General features: G+C 46.9%; 1 protein-coding gene across 2 annotated transcripts in view; it reads right to left on the bottom strand.

Moving 5' to 3' along the window:
• The window catches only part of DNAH3 (dynein axonemal heavy chain 3), a 225107-nt gene that overhangs the window by 171720 nt on the left and 27824 nt on the right, over positions 1-25563 (bottom strand). Inside the window, exons 8-14 of one of the 2 annotated variants that reach the window (XM_055233091.2) lie at positions 18535-18660; positions 16028-16223; positions 12269-12448; positions 11070-11187; positions 7367-7481; positions 2195-2300; positions 1829-2007 (exon numbers count right to left, since the gene is read on the bottom strand). In XM_055233091.2, the coding sequence (XP_055089066.1) occupies positions 1829-2007; positions 2195-2300; positions 7367-7481; positions 11070-11187; positions 12269-12448; positions 16028-16223; positions 18535-18660 (1020 nt within the window). Of the gene's footprint in view, positions 1-1828; positions 2008-2194; positions 2301-7366; positions 7504-11069; positions 11188-12268; positions 12449-16027; positions 16224-18534; positions 18661-25563 lie in introns of both variants that reach the window. The other variant, XM_055233092.1, reaches the window with a different exon arrangement.

The raw sequence follows: 25563 nt of genomic DNA, 5'->3' as shown, positions 1-25563 counted from the left end.
TGGAGCACAGTGGTGTGAACATGGTTCATTGCAGCCTCGACTTCTGGGGCTCAAGTGATCCTCCCGCCTCAGCCTCTTGAGTAGCTGGGACCAGAGGCACATGCCACCATGCCTGGCTAATTTCTTAATTTTTATTTTTGTAGAGACAGTGTCTTCCCATGTTGCCCAGGCTGGTCTCAAACTCCTGGGCTCAAGCAATCCTCCTGCCTCCACCTCCCAAAGTAAACCTAATCTCATGTTGGAACTATAGATGTGAGCCATGGCACCTGGCCACTAAATCATTTTAGTCTATAGTTTAAAGTGCTTTCAGGAAGAGAGCTAGGATAACATGGAATAACGATTTTCTAACCTTCGAATAGAGACACAGTAAAAGGCAGTTGCCATCTCAGCCAAGCATCCATTACCTCTTTCTGTAACAACACCTATGTCTTCTCAGGGACCCCCACCCCTTTCAGTTCATGTGGTTTAGGTGGGGTTGACACCCACCCCAGGGATGGGAACACCAGCCAGATCTAAGCCATCCTCTTGGCCAGTGTTTGATTCAGTGTTGTACAAACAACCCAAGTCAGGCCAACCTCACATGGGCCAGGACTTTTCCAAGGATGGTAGAAAAAGCAACTTTTCGCCTCCTCTGGATAGGAACCCAGGAGGATGTAAGCCTGGAGCTGCAGAAGCCCATAAACTGGAGAGAACCTGTTAGAGAATGGAGCCAACATGGAGGAAAGCCAAGCAGAGAGAGGGGAATTGCATCCTAATTGCAGCGTTGGGGGCCTGAAGCTAGAAACCCCAAACTTTTCAACATGTGAGCCGCAAATTTCCTTTTTAACCCAAGCTAGTCTGTTTGAGCTTCTATCAATTACAACCAAAAACATCTTGTCTAACACGTAGTTATCAGTAAAATAAAGGCATAATATAGAGTTTAAGATTGAACAATGGAACCAAATATGGTGGCTCACACCTGTAGTCCCAAGAGACTTAGGAGGCTGAGGCAGGGTGATCACTTGAGCCCAGGAGGTCGAGGCTGCCGTGAGCTATGATCATGCCACTACTGCACTCCAGGGGACAGAACAAGACCATGTCTCTAAAAAAAGGAAAAAAAATGATATGCAAATAGAGGCAGGAAGATCGCTTGAATCAAGGAATTTGAGGCTACAGTGCACTGTGACTGTACCTGTGAATAGCCACTACAACCCAACTTGGACAACACAGCGAGACCCTGTCTCAGAAAGCAAAAAATTAGCCAGCCATAATGGTGGATGCCTATAGTCTTAGCTACTCAGGAAGCTGAGGCAAGAGGATTGCTTGAGCCCAGGAGTTTGAGGCTACAATAAGCTATGATCAGGTCACTGCACTCCAGACAGAGTGAAACCTCCTTTCAAAAAAGAAAAAGATCGAACAACAGAATTCTCGGACCTATCAGCAGAATCCTGCCTGGGAGCGATTCTAAGGAAAATATGCCTGTAAGCACTTCGTGTTTCAAAATATGTGCTAGATGGACAGCGAGAGGGGCCCGTGACCTCAGACAGACAAGCCCAGGAAGCAGTTTGCATTCTCCTGAATTTGCCTGCAAGAAGACAAAAGCCTCAGGATCAGAGACGAACTGCTGACAAATGCCCTCCACCCGCCTACTCCAACCCCCATGTCACTTTCTCTTGACTGTTCACCTCCTAGCCTGAACCTGAGTTCCTCACTACCCTTACTTAGGGGCAGAAAAAACTTGAACTAGAAAATAATCTGTTCATTGCTGGACGGTGCAAGTTCTGGTCACTTTTTCATCTCCAGTTGGTGCCAAATACCATTGCTATTTGTCTGCACAGAATTACGATACCTGGTATTGGTGTCTCGGTTTACATCCACTTGGAATTGAATCAGATGGTCTTTAAGATTTTGAGCTCGCTCACAGAGATCATAATTTAGGGCCATAGCGTCAAGGCAGAACATAGCTAAAGGCACGGTGATGTGCATGGATGCAATTTCATTTCTCCGTTTCTTTATGGCATTGATCTTCTGCAAAAGGAGCACATTCAGTAGCTTGATTTGCCCTTGAGCCTTTCCCATTTGCCCCCAGCCTAACCCCTGGCCAACCCTAGTCCAATGCTGAGCACGATCTATGCACCAAAGAGACACTAACTGCTCATTGGATTGTCTGCAGCACACGTCGCCAAGGTATAAAATTTCAAGTGGCATTTCCTACCGTCACAAAATCATCAATGTCATGATTTTCTTTCAGGAACGCAGCGATGTTTTCCTCCGCCGTGTTATCCAATAAGTCATCATACTTTTTGTAGACATTTAAATATCTTCCATATTGAAGAGTGTGAAATCAAACACACAAATACAAGTCAACCAAATCAGATGAGTCAAAGTGGCAAATGAAGACATAGTAGCATTTTTAAAAATTTAGCTCAAGCCAGGAAAGAGAAATATAATGTGGCAAAAAGTTACATTAAAAAGAGAACTCAGAATTTTGGATCTGAATTTCAATTTCACCACTTCCTAGCAGTGTAAACTTAGACAAGATAGTTCACTATTTCAAGGATCAGTGTTGTATTAGTCCATTTTCATACTGCTGATAAAGATATACCCGAGACTGGGAAGAAAAAGAGGTTTAGTCGGACTTACAGTTCCACATGGCTGGGGAGGCCTCAGAATCATGGCGGGAAGCAAAAGGCACTTCTTACAGGGCAGTGGCAAAAGAAAATGAGGGAGAAGCAAAAGTGGAAACCCCTGATAAACCATCAGATCTCGTTAGACTTATTCACTATCATGAGAATAGCACGGGACAAAACGGCCCCCATGGTTCAATGACCTTCCCTGCATCTTTCCTACAACACGTGGGAATTCTAGGAGATACAATTCAAATTGAGATTTGGTGGGGACACAGCCAAACCATATCATTCTGTCCCTGGCCCCTCCAAATTGCATGTCCTCACATTTAAAACCAACCACACATTCCCATGCTGCCCAAGACCATGGGAACCCACCTCTTGCATCAGTGTAACCTGGATGTGAGACCTGGAGTCAAAGGAGATCATTTTGGAGCTTTACAGTTTGACTGCCCCACTGGATTTTGGACTTGCATGGGCCCTGTACCCCTTTGTTTTAGCCAATTTCTCCCATTTGGAATGGCTGTATTTACCCAATACCTATACCACCATTGTATCTAGGAAGTAACTAGCTTGCTTTTGATTTTACAGGCTCATAGGCAGAAGGGACTTGCCTTGTCTCAGATGAGACTTTGCACTGTGGACTTTTGGGTTGGTGCTGAAATGAGTTGAAATTTTGGGGGACTAATGGGAAGGCATAGTTGGATTTGAAATGTGAGGCTATGAGATTTGGAGGGGCCAGGGGCAGAATGATATGGTTTGGCTGTGTCTCCACCAAATCTCAACTTGAATTGTATCTCCCAGAATTCCCACGTGCTGTGGGAGGGACCCAGGGGGAGGTAATTGAATCATGGGGCTGGTTTTTCCCGTGTTATTCTTGTGATAGTGAATAAGTCTTGTGAGATCTGATAGGTTTATCAGGGGTTTCCGCTTTTGCTTCTTCCTCATTATCTCTTTTGGCGACACCTACACAAACATACCCAGGATTAATACTTTGTATCCCTCAATCCAATCAAGTTGACACTCAGTATTAACCATCACAGGTGTCTTTAATTTTATTTTATTATGTTTTTTGAGACAGACTCTCACTGTCGCCCAGGCTGAAGTGCAGTGGTGTGATCTCAGCTCACTGCAATCTCCTCCTCCCAGCTTCAAGTGATTCTCCTGCCTCAGCCTCTGGAGTAGCTGGGATTAGAGCCATGTGCCACCACACCCAACTAATTTTGGTATTTTTAGTAGAGACAGAATTTTGTCATGTTGGCCAGGCTGCTCTCGAATTCCTGGCCTCAAGTCATTTACCCACCTTGGCCTCCCAAAGTGCTAGGATTACAGGCATGTGTCACTAGGCCAGGCCCAGTGTCTTTAATTTTAAGTGGAAATGATTGTTAACACCTCATAGGATTGTTGTAATGCTTAACTGTAATAAAGTATACACAAATGAATTAATGCTGTGCCTGACATACAGTGAATGTGCAACAAATATTATAATAGTCCCTCCTTACCCTTGGGGATATGTTCCAAGACCCCCAGTGAATGCCTGAAACCGCAGATAGTACTGAACATCTTATATACTGTTTTTTCCTATACACACATATGTATTTATGATAAAGTTTAATTTATAAATTAGGCACAGCAAAAGATTAACAATAACTGAAAATAAAATAGAACATATAACAATATAATGTAAAAATAAAAGTAATATGAATGTGGTCTCTTTCTCTGTTTTTCTCAAAATATCTTGATATTTTCCAGCCTTAGTTGACCTCAGGTAGCTGTAATTGTAGAAAGCAAAACCACAGACAAAGGGGACGTCTGTGATTCCTATCCCTTCTTCAAGCTCCAAAATTCTATGCCTAAATCTTAAGATGAAAATCTGGGATGAATTAACCTAAAATCTATTAAATAAAATCAAAATTTTCTCTGCTTGTAATCAAATGACACAAAAATGGCTGGACAGGTTTCCCCAAAATTGGAGGATGTGTTTGGGATGGTCTGGTTTAAAATAAGTTTGAATTAAAATAAAGATGATAGTGAGTAAGCAGAATTAACTTTGTAGGACTCAGTGGCATGCTTCCGAGAGTTGACCAACACTTTAGAGACTCTGAAACTGAGATGCAATGAGAAATCCATGGAACTGTCAATCCAGAAAGACAAACAACCCCATCAAAAAGTAGGCGAAGTATATGAACAGACACTTCTCAAAAGAAGACATTTATGCAGCCAACAGACACATGAAAAAATGCTCATCATCACTGGCCATCAGAGAATGCAAATCAAAAGCACAATGAGATACCATCTCATACCAGTTAGAATGGCGATCACTAAAAAGTCAGGAAACAACAGGTGCTGGAGAGGATGTGGAGAAATAGGAACACTTTTACACTGTTGGTGGGACGTAAACTGGTTCAACCCTTGTGGAAGACAGTGTGGTGATTCCTCAAGGATCCAGAACTAGAAATACTATTTGAACCAGCCATCCCATTACTGAGTATATATAAATCATATAAATCATGCTGCTATAAAGACACATGCACACGTATGTTTATTGTGGCACTATTCACAATAGCAAAGACTTGGAACCAACCCAAATGTCCATCAATGATAGACTGGATTAAGAAAATGTGGCACATATACACCATGGGATACTATGCAGCCATAAAAAAGGATGAGTTCATGTCCTTTGTAGGGACATGGATGAAGCTGGAAACCATCATTCTCAGCAAACTATCGCAGGGACAAAAAACCGAACACCACATGTTCTCACTCATAGGTGGGAATTGAACAATGAGAACACTTGGACACAGGAAAGGGAACGTCACACACCGGGGCCTGTCGTGGGGTGGGGGGAGCGGGGAGGGATAGCATTAGGAGATATACCTAATGTAAATGATGAGTTAATGGGTGCAGCACACCAACATGGCACATGTATACATATGTAATGAACCTGCACGTTGTGCACATGTACCCTAGAACTTAAAGTATAATTAAAAAAAAAAAAAAAGAAAGACAAAACGTGCCAGGCGAGGTGGCTCACACCTGTAATCCCAGCACTTTGGGAGGCTGAGGTGAGTGGATCACCTAAGGTCAGGAGTTTGAAACCAGCCTGGCCAACATGGTGAAACCTTGTGTCTACTAAAAATATAAAAACTGTCTGGGCGTGGTGGCGCATGCCTGTAGTCCCAACTACTTGGGAGGCTGAGGCAGGAGAATTGCCTGAACCCAGGAGGTGGAGGTTACAGTGAGCTGAGATCACGCTACTATACTCCAGCCTGGGTGACAGAGCGAGACGCCATCTCAAGAAATAATAAAATAAAATAAAATAAAATAAAATAAAATAAAATAAAATAAAATAAAATAACTGTGTGTCTAAGATTCCATGAACAGGGAAGACAGAGGTTTCAAATAGAATCTCCCAAATCAAATTCACGAGGGCAGGGCTTCCAAATATGAGGCCACGATATTTTGACTAGGTTGGCAGTTGTTCTCAACTGGTGGGGACTTTTGGCCACGCCTGAAGACATTCTTGGCTGTCACAACCAGGGGATTCCTGCCGGCATGCATAATTCCTACAAGGATGCTGCTAAACAGCCCACCACACACAGGACAGCCCCCACAATAGAATTTTCCAGTCAAAAATGTCAATAGAGCTGCAGTCCAAAAACTCTGGGTTAGCGTGACCATATCTCTTGGTTTGCCTGGGACAGTCCAGGTTTACACCTGTTGTCCCATGGTAATTGTTAACAACACTTTTCACTCGTAAAGTGTCTCACTTTGGAAGCTACTTACAGGATCACCCTAAACTAGTGTGATATGGTTTGGCTGTGTCCCCACCCAAATTTCGTCTTGAATTATAGTTCCCATGATCCCCACGTGTTGTGGGAAGGACTTGGTGGGAGGTAATTTAATCATGAGAGCAGTTACCCTAAGGCTGTTCTCATGATAGTGAGTTCTCACGAGATCTGATGATTTATAAGAGGCTTTTCCCTCCCCCTTTTGCTCAGCACTTCCCCTTCCTGCTGCCACGAGAAGAAGGACGTGTTTGTTTCCCCTTCTGCCACGATTGTAAGTTTCCTGAGGCCACCCCAGACCTGCAGAATTGTGAGTCAATTAAGCCTCTTTTGTAAATTACTCAGTCTCAAGCGTGTCTTCATTAGCAGCGTGAGAAAGGACTATACATAGTGACTGCTCACCTGTGCAACTGTGAGATGTTTTACAGTGTGATGATTAAAGGACAGGGCCTGTGGGTTCAGATAACTGATTCTCAATCCCAAAATCCAAAAAGTTCTGAAAACAGACAGTTGCCTCAAAATTCACTTGGTAGCAAAAGTTGGCCTAAACGGATATGAGGCTATTATGTGAATACTTATAGGTTTCCCTGCAGAAATATCAACATGTTGCCCCAGACCTCACAGAAACTGCAGGATAATATATGATATATGCATTATGTTACTTTTATATAACCCAGAAATTTTGAAGTGCCAAAACCCATCTGGCTTCACAACTATCAGATAATGGAGGTGGATCTGTAATTGAATTTGAATCCTGGCTCTCCTAACTATTTGCTGTGTAACACTGGGGACAGTTAGAGTTTCCTCATTTGTAAAGTGGGAATAAATAGTAATACCCATGTAAGTATTGGCTATTCTTACTATGTATGTGTTCAGGTGTTTGGGAACAGGAATAGCTTATTGGATGAGAGTTAAGAACACCAAATCAATGCCAAAAAGCTACGTAGCGAATAAATTTATAACTCAACTTACTTGCGGGGGCCAACTTGATTTTTCTGAAATATGTTGAAAGTTTGACTCAAAAAATCAGAAACAAGTTTTTCTTCTGCGTTAACAGTTCCAAGGATCAGATTATATCCTTTCAGCTCTGGGAACAGGACAGATTCCACCTGAAGAGTAAACACCACTTTTGCATGTTGCAAGACTTAAGAAGGGAGATGGTACCCAAATGCAAAGCCTCCTCTAATGCACTCATTTCCAGGGATGCCAGCTGCATTTTTACTCTATTTCGTCTTAGTGCTGGAATCACCCTGCTGTTTCCTCTACCTCTGTTCTCTCTCCTTTTCTTCTTGCCTGGATTACTCATCTTTCAAATCCCTGACCTTTCAAGTGTCTTATCCTTTGAGAGTCCCCCTTGTCCTGCTCCCTGCCCCACCACCCTCCAGTGGATGTTGGTTTCCCTGTTTCAGGCTCACCTTCTGAACTTTTCCTGCTTAGCACTCATCACAATTGCAATTAGATGAATGTGTAATGAAATGTTCTAGGTGTGTCATGGAATACAAATTCCATGAAGGCCTGGATCATATTTGACTTCTTCACTGTTATATCCCCAGGGCCTAGCAAAAGCTTGGCACTTAGTAAGTGCTCAAAAAATACTGTGTGAGTCAATGAATACTATCGTAGTGCTCCCCTCCTTTCCTCTCTAATGAAAATTCTGAAGACATGGATTCTAATTCTGAATCTGCTACTGATGGACAACGTGACCTTAGGTAAACTACTTCTCTCGTGGGTTTTTTTTTTTTTTTTTTTTGAGACAGAGTCTCACTCTATGGCCCAGGCTGGTGTGCAGTGGCGCGATCTGGGCTCATTGCTACCTCTGCCTCCTAGGCTCAAGCAATTCTCCTGCCTCAGCCTCCTGAGTAGCTGGGATTACAGGCGTGCATCATCATACCCAGCTAAATTTTGTATTTTTAGTAGAGACAGGGCTTCACCATGTTGGCCAGGCTTGTCTCAAACCTCAAGCAATCCACCTGCCTCACAAAGTGCTGGGATTACAGGCATAAGGCACCACATCTGGCCTAAACTACTTCTCTGAATCCCCATTTTCTCATCTGTAAAAAAGAAGAGATGTACTAGATTCTCCTCTAAGCCCAGGGAAAACAAAAAACTATGGCTTTATGATCATGAGGCACTGAAAGTATCTTCTGAGAGAATTCATACTCTTTAACTTCTTTTTATTTATCTTTTTAAAGAGATGGTCTCACTCTGTCACCCAGGCTGGAGTTCAGTGGCACTATCATAGCTTCTATGCTATGTGACTCTGCAGCTCAAGCAGTCTTCCTACCTCAGCCTCCTGAGTAGCTGGAGCTACAGGTGCCTGCGACCATGCCTAATTTTCTTATTTTTATATTTGTACAGGCAGGGGCTCTCTCTAAGTTGCCCAGGTTGGTCTTGAACTGGTGGTCTGGCTTCACAACTTCAGAAAATGGAGGTGGACCTGTAATTGTATATGAATCCTGGCCCTTGGCTCAGTCTCCAAAAGTGTTGAGATTGCAGGCGTGAGTCTCCACGTCTAGTCACTCTAACTCCCTCATGGCACGTGTGTGTCTCTGAGAATGTTGTCACTTGCATGACTCATGCAGGCTGCAAAGTTCCTGCCTGGGACCCATTGTCTTCCGTTGTCCTCTCTGCTAAGAAAGCTTTTAGTGGCTGGTCTCAGAAAAGGTCTTCAGAGTGCTTCAGTGAGTTACATGGGTTATATACCTTTGATGGAAACGCATCAATTTAGAAAGGGGGGAAATCAAGTGCAAATGATCTTTGTCTTCTTTGGCCAATCCAAAGGTTTCGAAACCAGTGGAGGAGCAACTTCTTTGCTGCAGCCATACTGCAGACGGCTGCCAAAGGCAATGAGATGGAGGGACTGGCACTGGTCAATGTGTGAATGAAACGGCTTAGGGCAGCACAATTGGTTCCCCCAGGCCATGTAACAGATCACAAGTGGGCAGGATAATGGATCGTCTCATGGGAAGAAGTCTTCAAACTTAAGAGAATGAAATACCTCTTGCTGCTCTTTCAATGTGGTTGATTCTCTCATGCCCTGTAGAGCAGTCTGTGAAATGGAGTCAAAAACAATTGCATTCGGCCAGGTGTGGTGGCTCACACCTACAATCCCCACACTTTGGGAGGCCAAGGCAGGCGGATCGCTTGAGCTCACGAGTTCAAGACCAGCCTGGGCAACATGGCGGAACCCTGTCTCTACAAAATACAAAAATAAGCCGGGTATGGTGGTGCACACCTGTTATCCCAGCTACTTGGGAGGCTGAGATGGGAGGATGGCTTGAGCCCGGGAGGGAGAGGTTGCCTCCCGGGCTCAAGCAGAAAAAAAAAAAAATTCTTTTTTTTTTGAGATGGAGTTTCACTCTTGTTGCCCAGGCTGGAGTGCAATGGCACAATCTAGGCTCACTGTAACCTCCACCTCCTGGGTTCAAGTGATTCTCCTGCCTCAGCCTCCCGAGTAGCTGGGACTACAGGCACCCGCCACCACGCCCAGCTAATTTTTTGTATTTTTAGTAGAGACAGGGTTTCACCATGTTGGCCAGGCTGGTATTGAACTCCTGACCTCAGGTGATCCACCCATCTCGGCCTCCCAAAGTGCTGGGATTATAGGTGTGAGCCACTGTGCCCAGCCCCTTTAATAAGTCTTTCTCACAAATATGCTTTCCTGCTTTCTTTCTGTCTTGAATAATGCTGTTTACTCTATTTTCAAAAGTCTCTTGTTAGCTTTTCCCTACCAACTTTTTTTTTTTTTTTTGACAGAGTCTCACTCTGTTGCCCAGGCTGGAGTGCAATGGTGCAATCATAGCTCACTGCAACCTTGAACTTCTGGGCTCAAGCGATCCTCCTACCTCAGCCTCCTGAGTAGCTGGGACTGTGCCACCACACCCAGCTAATTTAATTTTGTAGAGATGAGGTCTTGCTATATTGCCCAGGCTGATATTGAACTCCTGGACTTCAGCAATCTTCCTGCTTCTCGACCTCCCAAAGCACTAAAATTATAGGTGTGAGCCACCACACTTGACCTTTACTAACTTTTAAAATTCTTTTTTAACCGTATATATGGCAGATCTTGTAGTGGGTGAAGGTAATGCCCACCTGTTGCTATTCTTAAAGCTTTTTCTTAGTCAACCTGCAGGACTATGTTTTTAAGTCTTCACTAACCAGTTCAGAGATAAAACAGCCTGAGGGGCTTAATGAGGAAGCTAGGGCTGTGGGTGTTGCTAGACGGGGAACTCAGAGTCTGCGTTATTTTTCCCTTATTGTCTGGTAAAGTCATTGGTATTCACATAGGCCTTGTTTTTTTTTTTTTTTTTTTTTTTTGAGACGGAGTCTCACTGTGTCGCCCAGGCTGAAGTGCAGTAGCTCAATCTCGGCTCACTGCAAGCTCCGCCTCCCGAGTTCATGCCATTCTCCTGCCTCAGCCTCCCGAGTAGCTGGGACCACAGGCGCCCACCACCACGCCCAGCTAATTTTTTGTATCTTTAGTAGAGACGGGGTTTCACCATGTTAGCCAGGATGGTCTCGGTCTCCTGACCTCGTGATCCACCCACCTCGGCCTCCCAAAGTGCTGGGATTACAGGCGTGAGCCACCATGCCCGGCCAGGCCTGTTTTCAAACCTGGTACAAACTGTGTCTTCTTGGCATTGTAATTCATTAAATGTAGTACTGGCCCTGGTACCTGCCATTGCAGTGGCAGCCGCGTGCGTGCTGGGATCTCCTGGCTCAGCTGCTTTCACACATTGCCGATCAGCAGCAGCAGCAGCAGTGAAGGAGAGCTTAAGTGGTATGTATTTCAGCTGTCCCCATACATAGTCATCCAAATTACAGGGCCTTCTCTTCCACTTCCTTCCTAGGGATACTTGTTGTAGGAGAGCTTCCCACTGTTTCTTCCCCTCCCACACACCCAGTTTTAATGGAGCACTTAGAACCCTGTAAGTACCGGATTGCAAAGAGAAGAGTGCTTGGGACTCCTTGCACTGTAACCTTGAACTCCTGGGCATTCGTTTCACGTGAGCAAGGCCCATGTGAAGCATACATAATGTATGGAGAGAGTGAGAAGGTGGAAGGGTGAGGGAGTCAGCCAGCAAGACCCCACAGATCCCTTCCCTATATGGAACTGGACAATGGCCCTTTGGCCATACCAACCAATCAGAGGGAGTTAGGAAAAGACGGAGCTAAAAGGAGTTACATCTATGTGCATGATCCTGTCTAGTAATAAAAGTTCGTTAATAAGTGTCTGGAATTTAATTAGTAACGCTACCCTGGAAAGCAAACTGGAAAGGGCTTGGGCCGGGAAGGGAATGGTTATTCTCTCTAGAAGCCTACAGTGGCTAAAACATAACAAACCAACCAACAAACAAGCACACAGACAAGTGAAACTTCAAATGGAAATTTAAAAAAATTCTTGGCAAGTTAATGGCAGTTGATTCATGATGGATTATTAACCCAGAGATATGGCTTGGGACCTATCTGATTGATTGAAATTGACATCATGGAGGACACTATACTCTCTCACAAAGTAAGTCTTTTTTTTTTTTTTCTTTTTTGTTTTTTGGAGACGGAGTCTCACTGTCACCCAGGCTGGAGTGCAGTGGTGCCATCTCGGCTCACTGAAACCTCTGCCTCCTGGGTTCAAGCGATTCTCCTACAAAGCAGCTCTTCATGCCCTTGTTAGAAGCACAATTCTGGGCTGCGTGAATATTCCTTTATGGTCCAAATCATCTGTCTGGGGTCAAGGGGGTATATTCAGGATATATTTCCAAAGTGAAGCTCCCTTAAATGAATATCACAGCCACCTGACTTGTACAACCTCTTTCAATACATTTTATTCACTAAGTGAATAAATCATGCAAATGAATGATTAAGTGACTACTATACCTTGGGGATCCCATTAGAGTTCTTAATAATTTCCAGGAAAGAGTCACGTATTAATTCCCAGCAGCCATCAAAAGATGGATTGAAGACAATAATGGGTTCACTGACTTCAAGTTTGATCATGATTAGCTGAGGTATGAAAAACTTCATCTCTTGGTAGGGCTCCTTAAAATCATTCCCATCCTTCAGGAGACATAAGGTAGGGCAAGTGTTACAAAACTGGGCCTTCCAAAATCAGGGGAGTGAACTTTATACATTCACAGAACTACATGAGGACCAGAAAAGGCAACGAAGGGCATCATATACTGTTTATATTTAAAATATGGGCTGGGGCCGGGCACTGTGGCTCACACCTGTAATCCCAGCACTTTGGGAGGCCAAGACAGGGGGATCGCCTGAAGTCAGGAGTTCAAGATCAGCCTGGCCAACATGGTGAAACCCCGTCTCTACTAAAAAACACAAAAAACTAGCCAGGCATGATGATGGGCACCTGTAATCCCAGCTACTTGAGAGGCTGAGGCAGTAGAATCACTTGACCCAGGAGGCAGAGGTTGCAGCGAGATCATGCCATTACACTCCAGCCTGGGCAACAACAGCGAAACTCCATCTCAAAAAAATAAATAAATAAATAAAATATGTATTGGGTATAGCTTAGCCCACCCTGACTCCATGCACTCTCCCTTTCCCAAAGCCATTCCCTTTTGTTTATGTGGCTTGGTAATTCCTGCACCCAATTTCTAGACCCTTCCCATCCTTCAAAATTCAGCTAAAACATTTCTTCCTTTGGAAAGCCTCCCTATTTCTCAGCTGGATATAATCTCCTCCCACTTCTGAACTTGTGTATTTCTACTTCTTCTGTTTTTTTTTTTCATTTGTTTTCTTAGAGACGAGGTCTCACTATGTTGCCCAGGCTGGTCTTAAACTCCTGAGCTCAAGTGATCCTCTTGCCTCAGCCTCCCAAAGTGCTGGGATTACAGGCATGAGACACCAGGCCCAGCCTGGTATTTTTTTGTTTCTCTGTGGTAGGAATTTTTTTTTTTTTTTTTTTTTTTTGAGACGGAGTCTCGCTCTGTCGCCCAGGCTGGAGTGCAGTGGCACAATCTCGGCTCACTGCAAGCTCCGCCTCCCGGGTTCATGCCATTCTCCTGCCTCAGCCTCTCCGAGTAGCTGGGACTACAGGTGCCCGCCACCACGCCTGGCTAATTTTTTTTTTTTTTTGTATTTTTAGTAGAGACGGGGTTTCACCGTGGTCTCGATCTCCTGACCTCGTGATCTGCCCACCTCGGCCTCCCAAAGTGCTGGGATTACAAGCGTGAGCCACCGCGCCCAGCTGTGGTTGGAATTTATATGCATATCACAACTTCTCTACTCTCAAGTTGAGGCAGGATCTATGTCTCATCATCTCTCTCCTCCAAAATACCTGAGACAGCATATAGTACCTAACAGGTGCTCAATAAAAACTTATTGATTCAGTCCAAAAGTATTAATCATAATCTGTATAACCCCAAATGGAGTTGCTAACGAGCATATAGTTTATTTTAGACACTCAAAATGTCAACCTTGCTACAACAGAAATACTGACATAGAGCTATTTCCAATTCCCTACAAAAGCTCTAACCCAGGATACCCTCATAAACTACAGCGCCTGATGGAATTGTCATAAGGCAGCTGTAATGTACTTCTTACACAGAGACTTCTAGATCCATTTAAAGATGACTGATGATATTTGGTGAATACCTACTGTATATGAAATACCTATAAATTCCCGCCTTTTTTCCAGACATAGGAAGATTTTACATTTCCCTTTGTGTGGAATTTTAGAGGGAGATGGGCTTCCACCCCTGGGTTTCTTCTGCTTAGCAAAGTAGACAATCACAATGACATTTATAGATTGGTCCTCTTTAGAGAGCTAACATTGCAATTCAGCACCATTGGTTTCTATATTTTTGAGCAAAAGGCCAATTGTTCATCTTTACTACTTTATTTGGAAAACAACCTTTTATAACCAGGTAATTTTTAATTTTTATTACTTTTTTAAGGTAAAATGTGCACATGGCATAAAATTCAAAAGAATATTCATCGATTTTTAGGCTATCCAAATTCAGGGAATGCTATGGTTCTTTGAGAACTAGGACTTAGTGTTTTCAGTTTTCTCTCTTTTTTTTTTTTAGACAGAGTCTCGCTCTGTCACCCAGGCTGGAGTGCAGTGGCGTGATCTCGGCTCACTGCAACCTCTGCCTCCCGGGTTCAAGTGAGTCTCATGCCTCAGTCTCCTGAGTAGCTGGGACTACAGGCACGCACCACCACACCCGACTAATTTTTGTATTTTTAGTGCGGACTTCCAAAGTGCTGGGATTACAGGCATGAGCCACCGTGCCTGGCCAGTGTTTTTAGTTTTCATTTCGACTTCACTAAAACTGTTTCATGAAAGAAGTTCTTAATTAAGTCAACAAAGCCTTTTGTCTTTAGAGGTGCCCCTTGCCAAGTCCAAAGAACAAAAACCCATATCTGCAATGAAACATACTCCCTCAATATCAAGCCAAAGATTGAAAACAAACCTTTTCCAACCCCTTCCTTGTAACAGAGAGGATGAAAAAATGATTCCTTCTTCCCAAACTGTAAGACATATGTCTTTCATTTTATGCAATTTTTCTTTAAATTTTCTTAACAACTTCTCTACTTCTGTGCATTTTTACCAACTTAATACTGAGTTATTATCTCAAGAAAGTTTGCTATGTATTTAAGGAAATTATTTTTAAAATTATTCCAATCCACAGCTGGACTGGACTTTTTAAGATTTTATTTATGGTTTTATATGTCCCTTTAAAAATTAAAAAATTGATACCTATTAATTGTACATATTTACGGGATACATATAATTATAGTGATCAGATCATGGTAATTAGCACATCCATCATCTCAAACATTTACTTTTTTTTTTTTCTTTTTGAGACAGAGTTTCACTCTTGTCACCCAGGCTGGAGAGCAATGGTGTGATCTGGGCTCACTGCAACCTCCACCTCCTGGGTTCAAGCAATTCTCCTGCCTCAGCCTCCCGAGTAGTTGGGACTACAGGCATCTGCCACTATGCCAGGCAAATTTTTGTATTTTTAATAGAGACAGGGTTTCACCATGTTGGCCAGGCTGGTCTTGAACTCCTGACATCAGGTGATCTCCCCGCCTTGGCCTCCCAAAGTGCTGAGATTACAGGCATGGCCTGTAATGCGCCCGGCCACATTTACCATTTGTGTGTGTGTGTGTGTGTGTTGGGAATATTCAATATCCTTCTTCCAGCTAAAAGAAGGCATTTTTATAAACTAACAACTGCCTGATGTGGGTGCAAGTCAAGCATTTCACTTTGTGCCCTGGCTCAAGCTGAGGACATACATGACAGAATCCTGGGCCGGGCGCGGTGGCTCACGCTTGTAATCCCAGCACTTTAGGAGGCCGAGGCGGGCGGATCACAAGGTCAGAAGATCGAGACCACAGTGAAACCCTGTCTCTACTAAAAATACAAAAAATTAGCCGGGCGTGGTGGTAGGCGCCTGTAGTCCCAGCTACTCAGAAAGGCTGAGGCAGGAGAATGGCGTGAACCCGGGAGGCGGAGCTTGCAGTGAGCCGAGATTGCGCCACTGCACTCCAGCCTGGGCAACAGAGCAAGACTCTGTCTCAAAAAAAAAAAAAAAAAAAAAAGAATCCTGGCTCTAACCAGGTGACCAGATTATTCCCCTCAAAAGGTCCAAGTGCAGGTCCCTGACATACTTTGTGTATCATGAAAAGGGAAACGAGGTCCTCAAGCGACTTAATGACCAGCTCCCTGAGCTGCAGCGACATGAACGATGCCACGGAAGCAAAATATTCCTCAATGTTTCGACAGGAGTCATAGTTGCTCTTGGGAGCAAAATGAATCCAGTGCTCCTTCTGTGAGGTAAAAAGCTGGGCGCAGGTGGGGATCCACCTGTAAAGACAGAAGGGTGTCCATATGAGAAGCTCTTCTGGGCTCCGAGGAACCCTCTTGCCATGCCCCCTGAGCTCAGTGATGAGGCAGATGGGCTCATGTCCCACCAAGCAGCCTTGCAAATCAGTACCTTCAATTTCCCGCCACCTTACCTGCCATGCCTCTTTCTTGGGAAGAAAGTAGTAAGATTTGAATTAAGAGATTATTCTTCCATTGAGAATACCCAAATGGAAAGGGGATATTGGTGGCACGTCCTGCTGAAAGAGTCTACAGTTTCTTCACTATAATCAGAGATTGGGGTAAAGGGGCATAAGGAACTAGAATGTTCTGTCCAACTTCTCTCTCTCTAGCAGATGCCTGGCCTCTGATTCAAACTTCTTAGGGGGAAAGAGAGAACGAGGAGCAAAGAAAGAAAACATGAAAGGAGAAACTCCAGTGTGACCCTGGCTGCTCAGAAGTTGATGGTAGAAATCAGAAAACCAAAAGAAGAAATAGCCAATTGTGGTGGCTCGTGCCTGTAATCCAGCAATTTGGGAGGCCGAAGCGGGTAGATCACTTGAGGCCAGGAGTTAGAGACCAGCCTGGACAATATGGCAAAACCCCGTCTCTACAAAAACAAACAAACAAACAAAAATTAGCTCGGCATATTGCATGGTGACATACACCTGTAGTCCCAGCTACTTGGGAGGCTGAGGCAGGAGAATCACTTGAACCTGGGAGACGGGAGGTTGCAGTGAGCTGAGATTGTGCCACTATACTCCAACTTGAGTGACAGAGTGAGTGAAATTCTGTCTCAAACAAACAAATAAACAAACAACAACAAACAAAAAGAAATAGATGCTTCATTGTTTTTTTCCTCCCATGTTCCCCAGTTTCTAATTCCCAGTGGAAACCACTGGCCTTTTCATCCTATCGCATCTTTTCTCTGATTGCTAAAAAGGTACTACTCTAGCAATCAGAGAAGCACCACTACTGGTCAGAGGCATGAGATTTATTGAGCAGCTATTATGTGCCAATGATTGCATCTACATTTTCTCTGCTAACAGAAAACCCATCTGCAGGTATTATTATCACTGTTTTACACAAGGGAATTTCTCTGGCTGTGGAGGTAGTCTTGCAGGCATTTGCAAAGGAAAAAGGAATAGTGTAAATGTATGAAACCCTTTTGCCTTGAAATCTTGAGGCCATTTATCTGGACTATCTGAATATAAGTCATTCGAATGCATTCCCCTGTAACACAGCAAGGTATAAAGCAGGGGTCCCCACCCCCTGGGCCATGGACTGGTTGTAGGAACCAGGCTGCACAGCAGGAGGTGAGCAGCAGGTGGGCGAGCCAAGCTTCATCTGTATTTACAGCCACTCTCCATGGCTTTCATTACTGTCTGAGCTCTGCCTCCTGTCAGATCAGCAGTGGCATTAGATTCTCACAGAAGCGTGAACCCTACTGTGAACTACACATGCGAGGGATCTAGGTTGCACACTCCTTAGGAGAATCTAATGCCTGATGATCTGTCACTGTCTCCCATCACCTTCAGATGGGACCATCTAGTTGCAGGAAAACAAGCTCAGGGCTCCCTCTGCTTCTACATTACGGTGAGTTGTAGAATTATTTCATTATATATTACAATGTAATCATAAAAATAAGGTGCACAGTAAATGCCGTGTGCTTGAATCATCCCGAAACCTTCCCACTACCCCAGTCTGTGGAAAAACTGTCTTCCACAAAACCAGTCCCTGTTGTCAAAATGGGTGGGGACCGCTGGTCTAAAGGATTCCAGGAGGAGGAAATGGGGGTGACAGCCTCCCAAGGAATGGTGATGGGGGAGTTTCAAGAAGGCAGAGGGAGACTAGGCATGGGGCAGAAAGCAGCTGGACATGAAGAAAAGAGGACATGAGGCCAGGCGCGGTGGCTCATGCCTGTAATCCCAGCACTTTGGGAGGCTGAGGTGGGCAGATCACAAGGTCAGGAGATTGAGACCAGCTTGGCTAACACAGTGAAACCCTGTCTCTACTAATAATACAAAAAAAATTAGCCGGGCGTGGTGGCACGCACCTGTAGTCCCAGCTACTGGGGGCACTGAGGCAGGAGAATCTCTTGAACCCCGGAGGCAGAGGTTGCAGTGAGCTGAGATCACACCACTACACTCCAGCCTGAGCGACAGAAAGAGACTGTCTCAAAAAAAAAAAAAAAAAAAAAGACACGAAAGGATGCCAGTGGGACGACCCCCAGGCTGGGTACCAGCTTCATTTCAGTGGGTTTTCACTCTTTAAGATACCATGGTGCAGCCCCACTCGGAGGGCAGATACTGACTTGTTGAGAAGAGTCTGGTGCGCCTCCAGGCAGTGTTTCTGGATCACATCCCAAAATTCCTGAGGCTGCAGAGGCAATTTTCCCGCTAGTATTTCTGCCGTTCGAACAAACCTGAGGTCTCTGAATCTGCCAAAAGAGAGGGAGAAATTTCCTAAGCTAAAGAACGCTTAATAACAAATCCCACAGGACAGGTTCCAAGGGTGTGTATTCACGTTTCTCAATGAGAGGAAAGCTAAGCAGAATCAAATTAATTCCAGGATATGGAAAGATCCTGAGGAGGATATGGGAGGCTGAGGAGGGAGGAGCTAAGTCCTAAAGAACGCTTGCAGGGAGGGGACAAATGAGGTGACCCAAGAGTGCTCCCGAGCCTTAGATGTGCCTCACTCTGCATAACCCATCGAAGAGCGGGGCTGTGGCACCAGCTGGAGACTCAGCTGGCTGAGAACTTGGGTATCAAATGGACAAATCAATGTTCTTTACAACAGTGAAGACCCAGAGGCCAGGACCAAGCAGAGCATCTTCATCATCAAATGGGATTCACCCAAGCCTCTGGGTGAGCTCTTGAAGGTAACTTTGAGGAATGCTTTGATTTAAAACAAAGTGTTTATGGATCCCAGCACTTTGGAGGCTAAGGAGGGAGGATGGCTTTGAGCTCAGGAGTTCAAGACCAGCCTGGCAATATAGTGAAACATCATCTCTCCAAAACAAAACAAAACAAAACAAAAGGCCGGGCGTGGTGGCTCACGCCTGTAATCCCAGCACTTTGGGAGGCTGAGGCGGGTGGATCACCAGGAGTTCAAGACCAGCCTGCCAAGATGCTGAAACCCCGTCTCTACTAAAAATACAAAAAAATTAGCTGGGCGTGGTGGCGGGTGCCTGTAATCCCAACCACCTGGGAGGCTGAGGCAGAGAATTGCTTGAACCTGGGAGGTGGAGCTTGCAGTGAGCCGAGATCACGCCACTGCACTCCAGCCTGGGGGACAGAGCGAGACTTGTCTAAAAAAAAAAAAAAATAGACGTGCCAGGTATGGTGGTGCACACCTGTAATCCCAGCTACTTAGGAGGCTGAGGCAGGAGGATCGCTTGAACCCAAGAGGTCAAGGCTACAGTGAGCCCTGATTGCATCACTGCACTCCAGCCTGGATGACAGAGCAACACCCTGTCTCTAAAAAGAAAAAAAAAAAAAAAAAAAAAGCTTATGGAGCCAAAAAAGCCTCTTTAAGCCCTCTAACTCCTGTCACTGTGAGGGTGAAGAAAGGCCAACCAGTGAGAAGAAATGAGCGTTTTCTCCACTACGAGGGGTATCCTTTTAACAGCTAAGTCAGATTCTATCTGCTCCAAACCCTCCAATGACTTCCCATTTCAGAGTAAAAGCGTGCCTAGTGACTGGGGCCCACTAGGTGCTCTGCACCCTGTGCCATCTCTCTTGCTCCTGTCCTGCCTGTCACCTCCCCCCTGCCCCATCTCCTTTCCTACCCGCCTCCCTGACTCACAGTGTTCCAGGCACGCTCACCTCATACTGTTTCCAGGACGCGCCCACCTGCTGCTGCTTGGGTCCTGTGCACAAGCTGTTCCCGCTGCCTCCAGTACTCATCCCCTCGACTTCTACGGAGCTGACCTCTTCACCTTCCAGCCTTGGCTCAAATGTCACCTTCACAGTAAAGGCTACCCATGGCTGGGTGTGTGGTTGTGCAGGCTCTGCCCCCTCCAAAGGGCCAGAATGGGTGAGTGCTCTGCTTGTCAAGAAATGTACCCTGGGGCTGGGTGCGGTGGCTCACGCTTGTAATCCCAGCACTTTGGGAGGCGAAGGTGGGTGGATCACTTGAGGTCAGGAGTTAAGAGACTAGCCTGGCCAACATGGTGAAACCCCATCTCTACTAAAAAAAAAAAATTAGCCGGGGTTGGTTGCAGATGTCTGTAATCCCAGCTACTCAGGAGGCTGAGGCAGGAGAATTGCTTGAACCTGGGAGGCAGAGGTTGCAGTGAGCCGAGACCGCACCACTGCACTCCAGCCTGGGCAACAGAGCAAGGTTCTGTCTCAAAAACAAAAACAAATGCACCCTGGTGTTAGGCTGCATCTATCCCATTAGCGGAACAGGGGTGGCGGGGAGGTTTGTTAGATTCAAACAAGTGTTTTATGGGCAAGCAGCCCCAACCCAGCCCCACACAAACTACACTCCCTATCCCCATTACTCTGGGTAATTTTTCTTTTCATAGTACCCATCACCTTCTAACATATTATGTAATTTATTTTTTTTTTAATTAATTTTTGCATAAAAAAACAATAAACATTTTCTAAAAATACATACAAACAAAAAGATGCGTATCAAACATATTAGGAAGGTTGCACATGGGAAGTCGGGGAATAGAAATGGGGGGTGGGAGTTAAAATAAATGAGAGAGGGACTTTATATGGATCAGTGATAATAACTCAAACCTCTATTTGACAAAGAAGAGGGAGAAGGAGGAGGAAGAAAAAGAAAGTGGGATAAAGGATCAGAAAGGGAAGAAAATAGAAAAAATTAGAGTATGACTCCAGGGTAGACCTGTTTTGTTGTCACTGAGTTGGTTGGTTGGTTTGTCTGTTGTATTCTTCATGTTTCGCCAAGTTGGCCAGACTGGTCTCGAACTCCTAGCCCGAAGTGATCAACCCGCCTCGCCCCCCAGAGTGCCGGGACCACAGGTGTGAGCCACCACGTCCAGCCCCCACATTGCTTCTGGTCTCCGTGGTAGACCTCCCAGACGGAGCGGCCAGGCAGAGGAGCTCCTCACTTCTACCCAGACACAGGGCGGCCGGGCAGAGGAGCTCCTCACTTCCCAGACGGAGCGGCCAGGCAGAGATGCTCCTCACTTCTTCCCAGACGATAGGTGGCCGGGCAGAGGCGCTCCTCACTTCCCAGACGATGGGTGGCCGGGCAGAGGCGCTCCTCACTTCCCAGACGATGGGTGGCCGGGCAGAGGCGCTCCTCACCTCCCAGACGATGGGTGGCCGGGCAGAGGCACTCCTCACTTCCCAGATGGGGCAGCCGGGCAGAGGCGCTCCTCACTTCCCAGATGATGGGTGGCCGGGCAGAGGCGCTCCTCACCTCCCAGACGATGGGTGGCCGGGCAGAGGCGCTCCTCACCTCCCAGACGATGGGTGGCCGGGCAGAGGCGCTCCTCACTTCTTCCCGGACGGGGCGGCCGGGCAGAGGCGCTCCTCACTTCTTCCCGGACGGGGCGGCCGGGCAGAGGCGCTCCTCACTTCTTCCCGGACGGGGCGGCCGGGCAGAGGCGCTCCTCACTTCTTCCCGGACGGGGCGGCCGGGCAGAGGCGCTCCTCACTTCTTCCCGGACGGGGCGGCCGGGCAGAGGCGCTCCTCACTTCTTCCCGGACGGGGCGGCCGGGCAGAGGCGCTCCTCACTTCTTCCCGGACGGGGCGGCCGGGCAGAGGCGCTCCTCACTTCTTCCCGGACGGGGCGGCCGGGCAGAGGCGCTCCTCACTTCTTCCCGGACGGGGCGGCCGGGCAGAGGCGCTCCTCACTTCTTCCCGGACGGGGCGGCCGGGCAGAGGCGCTCCTCACTTCTTCCCGGACGGGGCGGCCGGGCAGAGGCGCTCCTCACTTCCTCCCGGACGGGGCGGCCGGGCAGAGGCGCTCCTCACTTCCTCCCGGACGGGGCGGCCGGGCAGAGGCGCTCCTCACTTCCTCCCGGACGGGGCGGCCGGGCAGAGGCGCTCCTCACTTCCTCCCGGACGGGGCGGCCGGGCAGAGGCGCTCCTCACTTCCTCCCGGACGGGGCGGCCGCGCAGAGGCGCTCCTCACCTCCCAGACGATGGGAGGCCGGGCAGAGGCGCTCCTCACTTCCCAGACGATGGGTGGCCGGGCAGAGGCGCTCCTCACCTCTCAGACGGGGCGGCCGGGCAGAGGCGCTCCTCACTTCCCAGACGGGGCGGCCGGGCAGAGGCGCTCCTCACTTCCCAGACGATGGGTGGCCGGGCAGAGGCGCTCCTCACTTCCCAGACGATGGGTGGCCGGGCAGAGGCGCTCCTCACTTCTTCCCGAACGGGGCGGCCGGGCAGAGGCGCTCCTCACCTCCCAGACGATGGGAGGCCGGGCAAAGGCGCTCCTCACTTCCCAGACTATGGGTGGCCGGGCAGAGGCGCTCCTCACTTCCCAGACGGGGTGGCCGGGCAGAGGCGCTCCTCACTTCCCAGACGATGGGTGGCCGGGCAGAGGCGCTCCTCACTTCCCAGACTATGGGTGGCCGGGCAGAGGCGCTCCTCACTTCCCAGACGGGGTGGCCGGGCAGAGGCGCTCCTCACTTCCCAGACGATGGGTGGCCGGGCAGAGGCGCTCCTCACTTCCCAGACGGTGGGTGGCCGGGCAGAGGCGCTCCTCACTTCCCAGACGGTGGGTGGCCGGGCAGAGGCGCTCCTCACTTCCCAGACGGGGCGGCCGGGCAGAGGCGCTCCCCACCTCCCAGATGGGGCGGCGGCCGGGCAGAGGCTGCAATCCCAGCACCCTGGTAGGCCAAGGCAGGCGGCTGGGGGGCGGAGGCTGCCGCGAGGCCAGACCACGCCACCGCACTCCAGCCTGGGCAACACCGAGCACTGGGTGAGCAAGACTCCGTCTGTCGTCCCAGTACCTCGGGAGGCTGAGGCGGGCAGAGCACTGGGCGTGAGGAGCTGGCGACCAGCGTGGCCAAGATGGCGAACGCGTGCCTGCAGCGAAGGGAGAAAAGGCAGGCAGCGGTGGCGCCTGCCGGCAGACCCAGGCAGTCCGCGGCGCGGGCAGCAGCAAGCCGAGTAGATTGCAGCCTGGGCCAGAGAGGGGAAAGAAAGAAAGAAAGGAAAGAGAGAGAGAGAGAGAGAAAGGAAGGAAGGAAGGAAGGGCATATTATGTAATTTATTTACCTAATATATTTATTGTCTGTTTTCCCCCTAGAAAAATGAACTCACTTCTGTTCTCTACTACACTAAAACAATGCTTAGCACATAACCAGGACTTGGCACCTATTTGTTAAGTGAATGAATGAATGAATGACTAAATAAATGAAAAAAAAAATGAACTCACAGTTTGGAAGCCAAGAGACAGAAGAGCCTTTGGGCCTAATATATATTTATTTTCTATCTTATGCTTGAGTGACACCTCCTAGAACTATTGATGCTAGAGTTGTCCAGAGTATATCGGTAGGATAGAGCAGCTGGATAAGGAAGAGCGGAAACTAATAAAAAGCTCTCATCAAGCCCTCCACTTTTTTTTTTTTTTTCTTGAGACAGGGTCTCACTCTGTCACCCAGGCAGGAGTGCAGTTGCGATCTTGGCTCACTGCAGCCTCAACTTCTGAGGTTCAAGCAATTCTCCTGCCTCAGCCTCCCAAGTAGCTGTGACTACAGGCACGCACCATCATGCCTGGCTAAGTTTTGTATTTTGAGTAGAGACGGGGTTTCACCATGTTGGTCAGGCTGGTGTCCAACTCCTGACCTCAGGTGATCCACCCACTTCAGCCTCCCAAGGTGCTGGGATTACAGGCATGAGCCACCATGCCCAGGCTCTCATTGCTGATTTTTTTGGTTCAGTTGATAAAATTCTTCTAAATGATTTCAGTTCACTTTGGTGCTTCTGTTGCTGGCATAATCTTCCTCAGGGAACCATGAAAAGCAAGTGGTAAAAGCCTTTCTTCTCAGTGAAGCTATAGGCTCCACATTTTGCCGTCTTTGCTACAAGATCAATTTAAACTCATGTACATGTGATTATCTGTTATCTTCTGAACTTCTTTATGAAGTTTCTGGCTATTCATCCAGCTTTAAGACTGACTTCCTCACTAGTTTCTATGTTAATTTAATTTTTAGCTCATAAACACGCTTGTACTTAAAGCAATACCTTAATTTGTTGAGCAATTACTGTGTGCCAAGCAGTAGTCTAAGCACTTTCTAAGCACACTCTAAGCACTCCATGAGGTAGGTATTGTTATTATGATTCCCATTTGCATGTAGAACACAGGGTCAGATTAGGCGGTGGCTCACGCCTGTAATCCCAACACTTTGGGAGGCTGAGGCAGGAGGAATTCTTAAAGCCAGGAGTTCAAGACCAGCCTAAGCAACATAGAGAGACCCTGTTTCTACAAAAAATGTAAAAATTAGTCAGACATGGTGGCATGCACCTATAGTCCCAGCTACTTGGGAGGCTGAGGAGAGAGCCCAGGAGTTTGACACTGCAGTGAACTCTAATCATGCCACTGCACTGCACCCTGGGTGACAGAGCAAGACCTTGTCTAAAACAAGAAAGCAAGCAAGCAAGCAAGCAAGCAAGAAACAGGGTCACAGAGAAAGGAAGGCAGGAAGGAAGGAAGGAAAGAAGGAAGGACAGACAGACAAACAAACAGGGCCAAAGAGAAAGGAAGGAAGGAAGGAAGGAAGGAAGGAAGGAAGGAAGGAAGGAAGGAGGGAAGGAGGGAAGGAGGGAAGAAAGGAAGGAAGGAAGGCAGGCAGGCAGGCCGGCCGGGCGTGGTGGCTCATGCCTGTAATCCCAGCACTTTGGGAGGCCGAGGCAGGTGGATGACCTGAGGTCGGGAGTTCGAGACCAGCCTGACCAACATGGAGAAACCCCATCTCTACTAAAAATACAAAAAACTTTAGCTGGGCATGATGGCACATGCCTGTAATCCAGCTACTAGGGAGGCTGAGGCAGGAGAATCGCTTGAACCTGGGAGGCGGAGGTTGCGGTGAGCCAAGATCATGCCTTTGCACTCTAGCCTGGGCAACAAGAGCGAAACTCCATCTCAAAAAAAATAAAAAATAAAAAAAAGTAAAGAAAAAAAGAAAAGGAGAGAAAGAAGAGAGTCATAGAGGGATTAATTTCTCTCAAGTTATACTGTTAATTAGTAACAGAACAAGAACCAGAATTCAGATCCCATTCTATAAGTTATTACTTTATATGATTCCACTTAGTTAGAAAATTACTTCTTTTTTCTCAATGCCCTGACTGCTGACTGGCACCTCCAATGCTTTAGAAAATTGAATTCAGTTCAAAGAAGAGAATACAGCTA

The sequence above is a fragment of the Symphalangus syndactylus genome, chromosome 11 (assembly GCF_028878055.3).
Source record: "Symphalangus syndactylus isolate Jambi chromosome 11, NHGRI_mSymSyn1-v2.1_pri, whole genome shotgun sequence".
Classification (NCBI taxonomy): Eukaryota; Metazoa; Chordata; class Mammalia; order Primates; family Hylobatidae; genus Symphalangus; species Symphalangus syndactylus.
This window is presented reverse-complemented; position numbering and strand designations above follow the sequence as displayed.